The sequence below is a fragment of the Orbicella faveolata genome, unplaced genomic scaffold, assembly GCF_042242905.1.
Source record: "Orbicella faveolata isolate gen_17 unplaced genomic scaffold, um_ofav_v1 contig_12, whole genome shotgun sequence".
Lineage (NCBI taxonomy): Eukaryota > Metazoa > Cnidaria > Anthozoa > Scleractinia > Merulinidae > Orbicella > Orbicella faveolata.
Genome location: NW_028301539.1, coordinates 27,008,640 through 27,024,868, shown reverse-complemented (window position 1 = coordinate 27,024,868; position 16,229 = coordinate 27,008,640). Strand labels below are relative to the sequence as shown.

Sequence of the window (16,229 nt, the reverse complement as noted above, 5' to 3'; positions counted from 1 at the left end):
AACAATGGCTGTGCAAGTGCGTCATAGATCTTTGTACATTTCTTTGCCATCGTCTGCACAACAACAACATGAAATGACTAAGTTCTGCGAATTTTGAAGAACGCGAACGACGCAAGTTCTGAGACCAACAGGCGCACTGTGCAGATCTAGCCATTTTTGAAATTCGAAGGTAAAATATAAATTCATACTTTCACTAGGCGTTGTCCTCGGGGTCCTCATCACTGCTTAAGCTCTCTAGGGTCTGGGTTGAAGAAGGAGGACATCACAAAACACTTCCGTCACGCAGTGTTGCGTGACATCCTTACTCTACGCAAATACACTGTACCTGCTGCTTTCAGACCATTCATCTTCTTCATCCTCTTCTTCAGTGTCACTGGAGGTGGCTGCTGCCTCCTCTTCAGCCGACTCCACATCAATAGAGGCAGCAGCTCTGGTCGAGTAAGGTGTTCTTCTTGTCCCACGGGAGGACTGCCCCGCATTCCGCCTGTTTGTGGTGCGACGAGAAGCTTGCTGAGGTCTTTCTTCAACAGTGCGCGGTGGTTCAGGTACATGAACTGTTACCTGCAGAATGAATAAAGGAGATGAGAAAGTAAGTTACATACTTACATGTTGTAACTTAACACAGGCTATTTACGTGTGGGATTTTGCCTCTGTGTCGAAACGAGACTGTCACATCGTGCGAAACCATTCACATGAAAATGTGTTCTGCCTCCAGGTTCATTTTCATACAAATCAAACTCATTTTCATAAAACAAGTTAAACATAAAGACTCGTTTTGAAGCAGAGGCACAAAGGGTAACTCGGAAATGGACTATTTCACCTAGTTCTAGTTTTTGTCACTTACCTAAGGTGACGTATTTTTAACATAGCAACAAGGCAAAGACAAAAAAAGGTTCTTAAGAGAAATAGGGTTCCGCCGCAAACTGTTAACAACATGTAGTTCTAGCAGGTCACATGTAATACAGATGTTCAAACTTTTCTTTTCTTATTCAAAGAGATGAGATAATCCTGCAGAAGGGTTAGTCCTAGTTTTAAACTAGTTTTGGAGAAGAGTGGTTGAAAGGGTGTTGTCCATAGTTTGTATTCATTTGGTACATGGAAGAGAAAATGGCTTGAAAGCTATAGATATTTTACAATCAAGATGGTTGCACAAGACACCTTGTGAGCATTGTTAAAAACACAACTGATGACGTATTGGACTTACCCTCTTAGAGGTCGAGGGTAGAGCTCGTCTCTTTTTCTCTCTAAGGTAGTTAGACATTTCTTGCCTTCCCAAAATCAGCCTTCTTTCCTCGTCATACCTTGCAGTGAGAGCAGAAACAACAACAAAAAAATACTAAGTCAGTTGCAGGGTCGCCATCTTTTAGCAGTCTAATGTCAAGGTCCTCTAAATCGTACTACACATTACTGCAAACTTTTATCGGCTGAATTCAGCAGTCAACTTTATCATACAGGAATAGTCAGTGTTCCCGAAGTCCTAACTGGCGTACTGGTGTTTGTACTGTAGAGAATGTTCACTTCAACTGATTAAGTGATGGTTTAGGAAAGAAAGAAAAAAACTTGCAAGCAACTAACTGTAATGGTTCTGAAAACTGGAATTCGCTATCAACTGATACTTCCAGCCTCCCTCCTGTCCCCCAACAGGTCGACAAAAGCACTTACTTAGCAATACTTGGTTTCCTGTCAGGTACGATTCTTCTGTTCCTCCAGGCCGCTGTATCAGCATCTGACACATCCTGAATCACTGGAACATTCCCTTCAACCAGCCGCACACCTTCCACGTCACCCATCTGTCGCATGCCATAATTACGACTTCCTCCAGGGCTCTGAAGGGGAGGAGCAGCTCCCTGGCCATGAGGCGGTGGGGACCGAAGAGCTGTTAGAGAGGACATGAGCACACGATTTCAGTTAAACAGATAATCAGCCGTCATTGTAGTTTCTTTGTTCACGTCCAAAACACTCTCTGCCACTTTAACTATCACTTAACAGCTGCCTCGCAAAGTGGAGGTTGGGTGCCTGAGACATCCAGGAGCTTCCACTATTGGTAGCCAGCTCCTAGATGGAGACCACTCCCATGGCTGGCAAATCCTGGAAACCCACCCATGAGCCCCCCTGCAAAAGGGAGAAAAACAGGCACCCTTCACACTGATAAAACAGTGGAAAGAGAGGGACAGGGGAGGGAAAAAAACCTCTGAGAAGAGTTCCCATGCTTAAAACGCTAATGCTCAAGGAAAACGCTGACTCAATGCAAAATCTACTGCACGTACAATGCCCTGCGGTCCAAGAACACATGGAATTCTAGTGCGTGTGCAGATCTAAAAGCTGCTGACTGTGAAGGCAAGACTTGCACTCCTTGTTGTTAACTCCATTAAATTTCATTTAACAGCATCAATTCCAACCGTGTTAACTATCACGGTTGCCAATGTACTTCCCAAGATATATAATACACACTCTATTATATGGAATTTTTTTTCTCTATTTAAGTTCATTAAACTAGGATTTCCCAGTAATACTCAGACATACTGCCAAAAAGAGAGATAGAAATTAAAATAATGGCTTCATACAAACCTGCTCCCATCTGTCTTTCCTGTGCCTCTGCAGCTTCAGCAGCTTCTATCTCTGCCAGCAGAGGAGGAAGATTTTCTCTTGGAGTGGGAGGTGGCTGAGGGGCAGGTCTAGGTGGACCACGTACATTACTGCCGTGACCTGGCACGAGTCGCTGGAAGTGCAGTGGGTGGGGATTGCCATCCACGTCGACTAAGAAAGGAGGAGGCATAAGATGTGGGTCTGTCTGGGTCTACAAGACAATGAAATTATGCTTAAAGATTCATTATCAACTAATTTTACCTGGACGTTTGTAAAGATCTACAAGTAGCTTTTGTTTCTGACAATAAGTAAACAAAAGCAAATCAAATACCTGCTCATCCAAAACATAGTTGTTGGAGTCCCTAATTAGTGGTCTGTAGTCGGTGTGGAAAAACTGCTCACTTGGAACCTGTAATCATTGAATTGTAATCCACAATAAAAATGGGTAATTTTGTGTTTTGTGTTTGTGAGGTTAATAATTATGAAGTTTGTACAACTCTCAAACTTATTAATAATTCATCATGACCACGACGGTGTTTGCCATTGGATATCTGATCTTAATTACCATAAATGTTTAAGATTTTATTTCTACATTTTCTCCTTAGTTTTAGTTTCGATTGAGAAGATATATCAAACAATCTGCCTCAAGACAGTGGTCGACCACAATTTCCAAACACCTTGAAGTTCGTCAAAAACACTCTGCTACACGTCATCTTTTCTACTCTCTTCTCAGTGTTTGGAAATGTGGTCAAACACCGTCTTTCACGTTTGATATATTACATGAAACGTTAAGGCTTGAAACAAGAAATGAAATCAAATTTCCAATAATGCTAGACATCCTCTATCTAAGTAGCAGCAACTGTCCCATTTTGATTGGTCATATAGCTGCAGGTACAATTGAAAGACTGACATCACCCTTGGAAAGGAAAACCACTGTTTTGACTTGGCATTAAGTGACCTGTTTTAGCACTGATGGTTTCAAGTGTAGAAACTGGATATTGTAGCTATAAGACACTGACCTGGCTGTAACGATCGCTTGAACCATATCCAAAGATACATAGATGGCCATGACTGTCTGTTGACGCAAACTTGAGGCCATCTGGAGAAAACTTGCAATCAAACACAGCTCCGTGACCTTGACCCTCGAGCTGAGAGGTAGTAAAAAATAGATTCCATTAACCCTCATAAACATTATAACAACATAAGATAATTAATAATGTGTCAAATACTTATTGCTCTGACAAATGCATACAATCATAATATTGCTATTGTTGAGTTCAGCTACAGGTTGTACATGTGGCTTATTATACAAGGGGTTTCATTGACGTTTTCAGCAAAAGGGCAACTGGTTTTCACAGGTAAGCACAACTATTTGAACTGAACTTCTAATATACATGTAAGAAAAAGTTACCACTAGATGGTCAAACCAGGCCGGCAAAATTGTTCTCACAACCGGTCAATTTGCCCGGTGACAAACCCTTACTGAAACTCCTGTTATATGTATACAGCTATATTCTTTCACAAGTCTGAGGTAAATGCACATTGTACATCTTTGTTTCGATTCTTCTGTCTGTAACTAAGTATTAAATGTTATGCAAGTGAGGGAGGCATAATTATGATCTTTCAAGCAGGTATAATACTTCCAGAAACACTCACATTTTAAACAATGTTTAAAAAAACTAGAAGTTCTAGAAAATTGTGAACTGCACAAACTAAGATGATTTCAAACTTTTAAAAAACCTGAAGTTAACATGTAGCTTGCAGAGGATTGTAAAACAGTATTAATAATGTACACTGTTTGAAAAGTATATTGAGTTACATTACAAGAAATTCCACAGAAGTACATATATTAATATAACTGTACAGGAGGTTGGGGGTATTTCCACTACATAATGTACTTACTGAATTGTAAAAACTAGTAATTTTTTCTCCAGTTCTGAGATCCCATAAAATTACATATCCATCATGACCTGCCAGTGTGAAAAAAGAAGACAACAGTTAGTATGTGCAGTTGTATAAGGCTACGTCTGCATTCGAGCCAAGTAGCCCATCAGGCTGGAGCATGAAGCGACTAGGAGTATTTCTACTCCCCCTGGATGGGATGCTACAGTAGTCCATCGCAGGGTTACCCCCCAGCAGTAAATTTGCCAGTAGCCTATTAAACACCTGGGTGGAGAGAGGCACTGTGAGAGTAACATGTCTTTCCCAAGAACACAACACAATGTCTCCAGTCAGGGCTCGAACCTGGATTGCTCAATCGGGAGGAGAGCAAATTAACTATGAGACCACCGCACCTCCACACATCTGCGTGAGGGTGAATTTAACTTTTTTACACATAACCTTTTGTCAAGATATGGAGATAACAGGAAGAACCATTAACCTGCACTAAGAAGTATATGAGGGTCTGTTGGGTGTGCCTCTAAGACAAACACTTCATCCTGGTGGCCCTGGAAACAAACAAAAAGGTAATCACACATCTACTAATAAGGCTCTCTACACTACGCTTACAGAAATTTATTGGGTTCTACCAAAGAGCAGAACAATCTTGTCTCCACCAACCCCAGATTTCTGTCAAGTTGGCTGCACTTGAAAATCAAGAAATTTGTTCTTGACCACTGTAAAGTTTCAATCATATAATAAGAAAATTGAACGTCTATTCGGAGCAAAACAGCATAACTGTGTTTTCCTTTAATTAATTTCCAGATCTACCAATTTTGACAACTGCACAAAATTGTCCCGCTCTAGGGAAGGAGGACAGAGCTTTTGACATTAATTTTGGTAACTGAGTCTTACAAAATTTGGTCAGACTGAAAATCACCATCTACCACACTTCAAACGATTGAGTATGAATCATGCAGTGTTTGACACCCATCAAGATTATGATTTTTCCATGACATGTTCACCACTGTAGATGTAAATGATGCTGATCATGATAGGAATGTTTCCACTTACAGTGAGTACACGAGAGAGATTTCCGGTAGCAGCTTCCCACACTTTGAGTGTGTTATCATTGACAGCTGTGATTACATGTTGATCCCAGAGATCCCAGCCAACCTAACACAACAAGGAAATGAGAATATATCGTGAAAGACCTTGTTTGACCACATTTCCAAACACCAAGAAGAAAGTTGAAAATATGATGTGTAGCAGAGTATTTTTGATGAACTTCAAGGTGTTTAGAAAGGTGGTCAAACACTCTCTTGATTGTTTGATGTACAAGTGTATCTTCTCAATCAAAACTAAAATTAAGGAGAAAATGGAGAAATAAAATTGTAAAAATCTATTCCAATTAAGATCTTCAGATAACCAGACACCATCACAGTGACCGTTATGATCTCCTTTGTTTAAACTTGATGATTAGCTAATGAGTTTGAGAATCTTCTGTCAAACTTCCCCAAGGCTAGTAAGTAAATTGTACCTTGTAAATTATGACGCACTTTCTTCATGCTAAAAGCCCCAGTCAATTATTGATATTTACTGGCAGAGAACATTATCTATGTATCTTATGTATCTGAAAATTAGATCTCTTATATTTTCATGATTTCAAAAAAAAAAAAAAAAAATCAATTTCCAAGTATTTTTCATCCTTAAAATAAAGGTCATTCAAATGTATCTCTCCCTTTCGGTCCAGACGCAACAATGTAAGGTGCGTAGATATAATATTTATAACAAATACTACTGTTGCAACAATCTTACCATGGTAACCCTTGGTTTAAGAGCCCTGACTGATTCTTCTATTGGGGATGAACTGCAAAAATGAAAAACAAGAATGCCAAAATTAAACAAAATATGGTAGAAAAATGTAGCTATTAATATAACTATGATAATATATATATAACATGTATAATATAATTTTGAGAAGCTCGCCACTCCACACAGGAGCACAACAACATTTGCTTGAGTGTAAACATCCAGATCAGAATTTGAGCAATGACATCCAGGTAAGACCGTAAAGAATAACTAACTCTTAATATGCTGAGAACAGTATTGGATTAGAAATTATTAAAGTGACAATGTCAACATGTTTTTGTGTGACATACTTTGGAAGTCTTTTGCTAACATCAACCAAGATGTGTTTCCAGGCTGATCTGTGAAAATACCAAATCCGAGCAGTGCCGTCTCTCGAACCACTGAGAAACCTGGAAATTATAATGAAAGCATTACCATACCATTGATCCCAATGTCTTAACCAACACAAGAATACATAGAGCTAGGATTTTCCACCCTTCCAAACTGTACATTTTAGGCTCCACAATTTACGCAGGTATCAGACATAGTGTATTTCTACTACATGTAATAATTTTCTCCGTGGCAGGCAGAATAGTTTTGGAATGATTGACAGAAGAATCTTTATTAGTTATTTTGTTTCCCAATAAAGGGTTACTTTGTGATCTCACAAGCTGTAAAACTCTCTAAAATGCAGGGCCATCGTTAAGTTTTAAGTCAACTGTAGCCTCAATCTTCACACTTGTAACAACTTGTTACTTCATGGGTGAATTGTGTCAACTATAGGCAAGTTCACCAGTAACATCAAGAGCCTTAATCAAGCGTACACAGCTATAACAGGTATTGCAGGTTACTGCCTTAATGACAGTCCTGAAAATGCACAGTTAAAATGTTCTGCTGTTTTGTTGTTGCATAAGTAGGAGAGTAAAAACAACTGATTGCGAAGTACTTTGAACCAATTAATATTAAATAATTAAAAAAAACTGGATATTTAACTATCAGTTTCAAATTCAACGGGTAATATTTTGGGCATTTGCCTTTTATGCAGTATTTAAATTGGATGTTAGGATTAAAATCATTAATCAAAATAAAATGTTAGTATTTTCACAATGTGGCTGAGGAATGAAAACACACCTGTCTCCTTTATGACTAAATTGAATACTGTCCACATGATCCTGAGAATGAAGACAGAACACATATATTGTTAATCCTAAGGACTCACCTGACACAGTCTAAATATTTACCACTTAAATTAAATTGAAAACATGTCCATCTCCCCGTACAGGGATACAGAGTTAAAAAAATGCAAGACATGTTTAATTAATGCTTAGTTTTTTTGTGTTGCATGTTTTAGACAATCAAGAGACAAAGGAAAATCCTTTCTCAAAACAGACAGCTCAGGCTGAATAGGTGTGAACTGAACTATAAGACAATTAAAATATTGGAGGGTAGGTGCCTTAAAGGTAGCAGAAGAGGAGAGCAGCAGTCTCCATTAAAATCAACTGTGGTCAAGATTACAATTTTTGGAGGGCTTAACCATTGTTAAGTGGAAATGTTTTCCTTGTCTTCATTTTGTCAAAGGTTAGACTGGTATGAACGTTTGAATGTGACACAGGAGCCCTTTGGTAGCAGCTTCCTTCTAATAAACTTGGTGCAGCCAATACTCACATTGTGGACATCTAATTCAGCAATTCTCTCAGGAGGTCCAGGAGTCATCTGATAAATTCTAATGATATGATCTGTACTACCTGATACTAAGAAGCTTCCTCCTGTGATTGAAAACAAATTTAATTTAAAAAACTTTTATAATTAATGGTAAATGACTGAAACAGAGCAAGTACATGTAACAAACAACACACTTTTGGTAACCAAATTCAGGCTCAAAACATATTTTGTCCGCTAACATGTGATATAACATGTGTGCAATGCAGCAATATCATATTATAATAATGTAATTACATTACAAATTGTTTCATTATCCTTCAACTTTGTAAATAATTATTCCAAGTTATTCCACATGATTGCCTACATATTCATGCTGAAAACGTTCCTTTACCTGGACTAAAAGATGAACACACCATTTGAGTACCAGGCCTTGATTTCTCTATGAATCTAATAGGCTTCGAACTTGACGACAAAAAACAATGTAGATAAACAAGTTAGTAAAATATTAAGTTTCCATGTCATGCACATCATGTACTATGTAAAAGGTAAGAAAGTCTGCATACGAGCCAAGTGGCCCACCAGGCCGGAGCTTATCCTGGTTTCTGTAGCATGAAGCAGCCAGGAGTATTTCTACTCCCCCTGGATAGGATGCTATTCCATCGCAGGGTTACCCCCAGCATTAAGTTTGCTGGTACCCATTTATACACCTGAGTGGAGAGAGGCACTGTGAGAGTTAAGTGTCTTGCCCAAGAACACAACTTAATGAAAGAGAACTGTTGCTGTAATACACATTTCACCATACTTTGTCCAAAAAGTACCATTTATAGTGTGTTCACTATTCTGTGATGATCGTAGGGTCTGACTTATATATTGCTGATTTTTATTGTGACTACAGACAATAATATTCATCTGATTGTATTTGTAACACTCACTCAAATGCTAAGGTGGCTAAATCCCATTTCCAAAAGCAAACTGTTCCATCTCCACCAGTTGAAACTAGATATCTGAGCAAATAAAAACAAAGAGTGACTAAAAGCAAATTTTACCTAAGTACATCTTAGAATAAAAAAAGTTGCAACCAAGGATGTACATGTACAGTGTTTGACCACAATTCCAAACACTGAGAAGAGAGTTGACAAATTTGAGGTGTTTGAAATGTGATCAAATACTGTCTCAATTGAGACTACGACTTCCGGTAATTAGAAAATAGAGAAAATTGTCGAAAAATATATTAAGCTCATTTAGATCAGATATCCAAACACTGTCACTGCCATGAATTATTAGCGAGTTTGAGAATCATATGCTCATAATCAATATACCAAAAGGGGAAGATACACTAGCTGATTTTACATTACACATCGAGGCAAATCTGCCGGATTGCCAGAAATTGTCTAGTGAGAATGCAAACAAAGTTCTGTTACCATCCTACACACATACACATATACCATCTGGTCGGGGAAAAAGAACAGTCTGTCTGGCCGATAAGTCAATATCTCTCACACAAGACTGTATTATAATGATTTAGTCAATCACAGCAGATATCAAGATACACGTGCATCATAATAAATTACCAATACAAATAAAATTGTAAATACCTGGATTCATTTAATGGTGAGGGGCAGAACTGTTGATAAAATGGAATTCTCTGGTTAATCATTGCTTTCATTTTGTGGAAAATATGGTGGTAGCTTAAAGGTGAATGAAATTTTACAAATAAACACATAATTATGTAGTATTGTTCATCAAGTGACAAGAACAAAATTATTATTTACACCAGCTATACCTGAAGAGATGTTATCATGCCAGTGTGCCCCTGGAGTACGGCTACTGGGGTCGTGGAATTTATTGACCACACCCGAATGACCTGAAACAAAGAATACCTCTCAGTTTTAGGTAACTGATATGAGCCAAACATGTACATATCTAGAGCAAAATTTGTAAAAGATTTCAGCAATCAATTAAAAGTATCAGTTAGCATCAGGATTAAAGCAGATAAAAGCACAACACCTTGTCACAACTTCCAGCAGCTACTAAATTGTTTTCATAACTAATTGCAATGTCAGAGATCTCTGCCTGGTGTCCTCTCAAAGTTGCAAGAAGACGGCCATCCTCACTTGACCAGATTTTCACCAGACTGTCATCAGCACCCTGCAAAAAATGATAACAGAGTTGTTTACAAAATGTACATGTATGCAGCTTTACCAAACACTACTTATAACAAACGGTGTGGCCAACATTGATCTTAAAGCATCTTTCGCTGCTAGGAGAGTCCTAGGAAAATTCAGTACAAAATTCATGTGTGGTAAATTTCACAATTACTAGGATCTCATACTCTTTGGAAAAATTCATCAATTTCCAAGGAACTATACAAAAAATTGAAACTTCTCTCAGTTGAAAGCAAAAACAGAGAGTGTAAAACAAGTGGTACATGTAATGAGAATGTTACCTTTAGGTAACACCTAATCAAATGGAGTTAATTTCCTTTTCATCAATGTCAGAGTTTTCCTTCCTGGTTTTCATTCATTCCGTTGTATTTTCTTTGAACAGTCAACTAATTTCATAAGATAGCCTACATTAACGCAAAATTTTAATCTGCATACCGTCACAATGCATTCTCCACTCCTGTCAAACAGGACACAATAAACAGCTGACAAATGGCCAAGAATTCTGCGATGCTGAGGAAACAAAATGACACTATAATTACAACATGCAACACTACCCTTAAACATACCCAAATTGTATTGTTCTGGTCATCTTTTAACCAGCCAGCAGCCCAGAGGATTTAAAAAGTAGGCATCCAAAAACCCTCTTAAACAGATCTTGGGAAAGGTATTTCCAGCGCTTAAAAAACAAATTAATATCGGAAGATTTCATCTCATTGTCTCTAAAAAGTGGGCATCCACGACATACCAATCTGAGGCTTACAGTTAGCTGTAAGCCTGGTTCCAGCTGGTTGTTTTTCACCCTTGACCCAAAGTGAGTAAGTGAAACATGATTTAAATAATGAAGGAAATCTTTACTTAGCTATACCTGTAGCTGCAAATTCAAAGTCTTTGAGAAACTATGAAGGTCTGCATTTTTAAATTTGATCAATGCACTGTATATTAGTGGAAATATGGACTTGTTTAAATTCCTATAATCCTGCTAAAGTATTAATAATCTGGCAGCAAGGGGTGTAACTGTATCTAGGTCTTAACAAATACAATACTGACAAAAGCATATTGTACCATAGACATTTTGGTATAGAGATTTGGCTGTGCCACATTTCTGATACTAGAGGTTCCACTGATCTCTCTGCTGCACAAAACTTGACCTGCATAATACAATGAAAAATATGTTTAAAACACTTCCTTAAATGGAACACTCCTAAGAAACCCAGGACAGTAGTGAAAGAGTGTTTAACGATAACTGCAAAAATTCTTGTGCGCTCATCAGCTAATTTTCATTGTCAATAAGCAGATAGACATATGAATTTCTAATTTATACGATGTGGCAACAAGCAAGAATGGGCAATTTGACAAGTTGTTATTGTAAAAAACAAATTGATGACAGTTTTTAATGCATCTGCCCTGTTACTGATCATAAATTTCGTCATAACATTGTCAAAGTAGACTGCGGATCCACACGGCTATCGTCTCATGGATCCACAGCTACTTTGACAATGTTATGACAAAATTCATGATCAATAAAAGGACAGATGCATGAAAAACTGATGTCAATTTGTTAAATAGAGGGTCACACTTGTTCATTTCAAACGAAGGCTCAACTTGAGATGTAACTTCCTTTGATGCTGTTTTTCCCCCAATAAGCTGGCTACTTAAGAAAATTCATTGTCAAATTTGTTCCATAACAATATTTAAAAACTCGGACCTGTAGTCTATAGCCGAGTGCAGGCTAAGTCCTGAAAGAGCTAGGAGAATCTATAATTGGGTGATCAGGGTAAGCTGCCAAAACTTGAAAACCAAAATTCACTTGTTTATGAATGTGTTTTCATAAGCATACATTGCAGGTGTAGAAACAGAAAATGTTTCCTCGTCTTTTCTTAAATATAATAGTGGCAGATAAAAGTGTGGGGTAGACTTTAAGACTGTGTGACTGGTAGTATCTCTTACCCAAGCAGCAGTTAATTTGCCCTGGTACTCATTTATATACCCAAGACTGTTAAGTTAATTGTTCTGCCCTAGAAAACAACACAATATTAACCAGCAGGTCATCATGCTTCCCGCCGGGCAAAAAAAAAAAAAAAAAAAAAAAGACTTAAGTTCACTCTGTTCAGTCTCTAATCTTAAAACATACATAACATGCCTTACCAATATTTCCTGGAATCCTTCTCCTGACTGGTGGTAGTAAAGGTGCTCCATGATAGCAAACAGCTAAAGAACTCACACTTGGTTTGCTTGTTTCTAACAGGAAATAAAGTATTGAATATATAGATTTAGGCCAGCCTAAAAGCGTAGCTCCAGGGCCAGGTTGTTCAGAGCCAAATTAAGCTAACCCAGGAAAAGGTAGAATTGTGATTTGAGTTTTGTGACATTGCGTTGAGTTTTTCTGTATATTGTTCTGTTTTGAGTTTCTATAATCACGATATAAACAAAACAAAGCAGCAAAAAACATTTGTATAGAAGAAAAAGTTATAATTTGGTTAACCTTTAATCCTGGGCTAGCGTTAACTGGCTTCCGAACAATCCTGCCCTGTTTTCAACAAGTTAACCTGAGATAAGCCCACGCTCCAATCAAAAACCAGCACTTGGTCAGTGGTCAACTTTCAAAAAACCCACGACCTTGATGAGCTGTAAACCTGAGCCCACAATATGGTCACGTGATACTGGTCAGTGGATACCTTGTTTTGACAGGTGTCAATTGATCATAACATGGATGTCCAATATCAAAGAAGTACACAGTAAAATAAGGTTGCATGTCTCTGTCAACCTATTACTTGGAGTATGGCCGCCATGTTGAGCGACTCCGTCGTCGTCGTGGTCGCCGTCACCGTCGCCATCGTGCATAGGCGCCCACAAGCAATACCGCTAGTCATGATAACCATGAGAAAATCAACTCATGGGTTTCCTTTTCTTTCCTATATGAGTATGGGGCTCCACTTGGCGGCCCTTTGGGCCACCAGAGCTCCGCTAATATATAAATGTGTACCCATGCACATATGTCCAATCATACATTGTATATAAGTAAACAAAAGCCTCCATTTGCACAAAAATATACTTAGATATTTGCTGTTCTGAGAAGCCAAAACTTTTCCCAGAGCACAGCTCAAGGAAAACTGTGAGCTTTGAGGAACAGATAAAGTCCAAGGACAAAATAATTTACAAGCATATTTTGCAGTAAATAGAGGCTATTGTGTTTATTATCCTTTAAATATATTTTGCAACACAAGCTTCCAGTTTTGAAAATTGGGGAATATCACTCAAATATTGCCCAATTTTACCTGGAGCATATTCAGTCACACAACACATTTAGACCAATTGCATGACAGCAAAAATATTTGATGGATTATAATGTATCATCTCGCTATATGCAGTTATTGTTGGTGAGCCCAAGTTTTCTATTGAACAATTACATGTAGATTATTCGCTCTCAATTTCTATTGCGCGATAGAAATCGAGAGCAAATAATTTAATAGTTTTAGTATAAATCAACTAGTTGTTCAAAATTTAATCTAAAATTTTTATCCTCTCCACAGACACTTCGAATGCCAAGTAGCGGCCGTCATTTTGTTAACAAGGGCACACTGCTACGCTACTCACTAACTATCACAGAATAGATAGTGACTAGCGTAACCAATCAGAGAACAGCATTTGTGCTAGAATGCTAGTAGATTTATACTAAAAGCAAATAGTCAAGGAGGCATAGCCTAGTTGACTATCTCTTATAGAAAATGAGAGCAAGTAGTCTTTATTGTTTTAGTAGATACTCTTAGGGATTACAGTGTAAAACCTACAATTTTGTGTATTTTTTTAGCCAGTAAACTTAAGAATAATATTCAATTTTATGAGCAGTATGCACATGATTGTTGTCTATTAGTGAATAAAAATCAATGAGAAAGCCAATCAGATTCAAGGGTTTGTAACAAGTCTTTGTTATACAGAAACGGTTAGGCATGTCTAAATTTACTAGCAAGTAAAAATTATGTAGTGATGCTACATGCTCAAGTACAATGTTTTAGAACTTAGAGCCCAGAATTAGACAAATATATTATATGCACCACTGCAAAATAATTAAATTCCAGTACAAAAATTTTGCACTAGTGTTATAAAAAGTAAACAAAAGTCAACAACTTATAATTTCAGTGTGGGTAGCCTGTGCAAGTAGAGGTAAATTTAAAAGCAGGAACCCTAAAATATTTTTGTTAGTTTAAGTGGTTTTATCAATGGAAATACTTAATAGTCAAAACAGAGTTTCTCAGCCCGTTAAATTGGCTTTGGTAGGCCCTCAGAAAAACAAAGAAATCTCCTCATGACGTTTTTTGTGAGGCCCACAATCGGCTACAGTGCAGTAGCTTTGAGTCAAGGAACCAAAACAAAGCTTTTTTCAAGATTTTCTCAGCAATACAAATTTTATTTCCCAACAACTCTGCATGAATTTATAATTCAAATGCATCGAAATTACCTGCCGATGTTCGTAACAAATTTTGTCTTCCAGCTCCAAGCAAGGAGCGAAATCCCTCAACACTGCCTGGGGCACACTGCTCTACCAGAGGTGCAAGTCGCTTCGCTATACGCAATAAGAAGTCGTCGGGAATGTGCCGATTTTCAGAGACCTATTGAACGGAAAAGGCATTGAGAACTGGTGTTGTGAATATTAATACTTGTGTTTTGTATTTCCCGTTCTCTAAAATGAATTCCTAGAGGGTTTGACCGCAATTTCCGCAGAAATCCATCGCATACAAAATGGCGCTTCAAAAGGTAACCACGCCTTTTCCTCGCAACAAAACACAAAACGAATTCGATGTTTTATATTTTGCTCGACAGAAAATACAATAAAATCCTCTGAAGAAACGTGCAAAATCTTTCTTCCCCTCGAAGGAATTAAAATTCTCAAAATTCATGCGAAAGTTGACCGCATGATCTGACTCGACACATCTGATTTGCGACAGACATGAGATGCCAGATATTGGCCAAAGCTTAAAGCAGCGGAAATGAAATGCTATTTTTATTATTCTGACGTGGCGAATGACAGCTGGAATTTTAATCTGTCAATGCAATACAATGGAAAAATGAACCGACACGCACCGATCTCAAACGTGATTGGCTCGCCCGAAGTAAACACCATAAATATCTGATTACCATCTGAATAGACAAAGGGCTTGGTATGCATAAGTTGTAGGGTGTCAAACACTGCCAAAATTTCATAATGAACGTAGCAGAAAACACAATCTGCTTGCTCGCCGAAAATACGCTCGAAAAATAAATTTCACCATTTTTTGCGGGCTTCGCCTAAACGTAGCTCAGAAAATAAAATTTTCCATCCCGGTAAAAAATACCAAATATCTTTGATAAACCGCCAGAAGCCAAACTTGTTTAAAATCTCGAAATTGACTAGATCTGTTACTGGGGGTAAAAGTGTACCGTTTCCTCGTAGGTTTGGTCATGTTCTTCGCCCCTCCAATCGACACGGCGTCTTAGAAGCTGAAGAGAAAAACACAGGAAAGGATCAACTATCAACATGGCATGAATTAAAAGCTATTGTCTACTTACCTCGCTCGGGTCAAAACTGTCGGGCTAAGGGGGAAAAATTGCTGGAAAACATATAAAGTCATTGTAAAGGTGTAACTGTACCTATGTCCAAGTTGATTTAGAGAAAAGGGGTACTCACCCGATGTTCGACTAACTCCTCTTTCAAAGCCTGTATGAGAAATGGAATGCGTTGAGTCGAAATTTCACCTGAATAAACGCACGCAACTTCAACTTACCGATCCAGCTCGGCTACAGGGACCCTTCGAGAGGAACTTGGCAATCAGGAAATAGAGTTCTGTAGGATTTCGGACGGGAGAAAAGGATTATAAGGTTACAGGCAGAGGAGTCAAAACGCGAGCGAGCGAAACTCACCTCGTTGGATATCTTCGTCCTCGGAGTTCATCATTCTGGATTAAATCATGTGTGAAGAGAGTGTTTATCTTGCCAAAGTGATCCTACCATCATCTCAGTTTAGGAAAATGTTCGTTCTTTTCACCAACAACGGTTAAAGCGTGACATGGCGGCAAACAGCATTTCGACTTTCTTTTTGTCATGACATCATGC

General features: G+C 38.1%; 1 protein-coding gene across 1 annotated transcript in view; it reads right to left on the bottom strand.

Annotated features, from left to right (window-relative positions):
* The window catches only part of LOC110062941 (PH-interacting protein-like), a 29,077-nt gene extending 12,871 nt beyond the window's left edge, over positions 1 to 16,206 (bottom strand). Inside the window, exons 1-26 of the mRNA XM_089283073.1 lie at positions 16,038 to 16,206; positions 15,902 to 15,960; positions 15,805 to 15,834; positions 15,558 to 15,617; positions 14,599 to 14,749; positions 12,288 to 12,380; positions 11,205 to 11,290; positions 10,578 to 10,652; positions 9,985 to 10,125; positions 9,761 to 9,841; positions 9,573 to 9,601; positions 8,910 to 8,981; positions 8,369 to 8,439; positions 7,981 to 8,081; positions 7,447 to 7,487; positions 6,627 to 6,725; positions 6,283 to 6,334; positions 5,539 to 5,640; positions 4,967 to 5,033; positions 4,489 to 4,556; positions 3,606 to 3,734; positions 2,918 to 2,995; positions 2,569 to 2,797; positions 1,663 to 1,876; positions 1,205 to 1,301; positions 326 to 561 (exon numbers count right to left, since the gene is read on the bottom strand). Coding sequence (XP_089139199.1) covers positions 326 to 561; positions 1,205 to 1,301; positions 1,663 to 1,876; positions 2,569 to 2,797; positions 2,918 to 2,995; positions 3,606 to 3,734; positions 4,489 to 4,556; positions 4,967 to 5,033; positions 5,539 to 5,640; positions 6,283 to 6,334; positions 6,627 to 6,725; positions 7,447 to 7,487; positions 7,981 to 8,081; positions 8,369 to 8,439; positions 8,910 to 8,981; positions 9,573 to 9,601; positions 9,761 to 9,841; positions 9,985 to 10,125; positions 10,578 to 10,652; positions 11,205 to 11,290; positions 12,288 to 12,380; positions 14,599 to 14,749; positions 15,558 to 15,617; positions 15,805 to 15,834; positions 15,902 to 15,960; positions 16,038 to 16,071 — 2,495 coding nt within the window. The 5' untranslated portion in view covers positions 16,072 to 16,206. The remainder of the gene's footprint in view (positions 1 to 325; positions 562 to 1,204; positions 1,302 to 1,662; positions 1,877 to 2,568; positions 2,798 to 2,917; positions 2,996 to 3,605; positions 3,735 to 4,488; positions 4,557 to 4,966; positions 5,034 to 5,538; positions 5,641 to 6,282; positions 6,335 to 6,626; positions 6,726 to 7,446; positions 7,488 to 7,980; positions 8,082 to 8,368; positions 8,440 to 8,909; positions 8,982 to 9,572; positions 9,602 to 9,760; positions 9,842 to 9,984; positions 10,126 to 10,577; positions 10,653 to 11,204; positions 11,291 to 12,287; positions 12,381 to 14,598; positions 14,750 to 15,557; positions 15,618 to 15,804; positions 15,835 to 15,901; positions 15,961 to 16,037) is intronic.
* Positions 16,207 to 16,229: the final 23 nt, after the last annotated feature.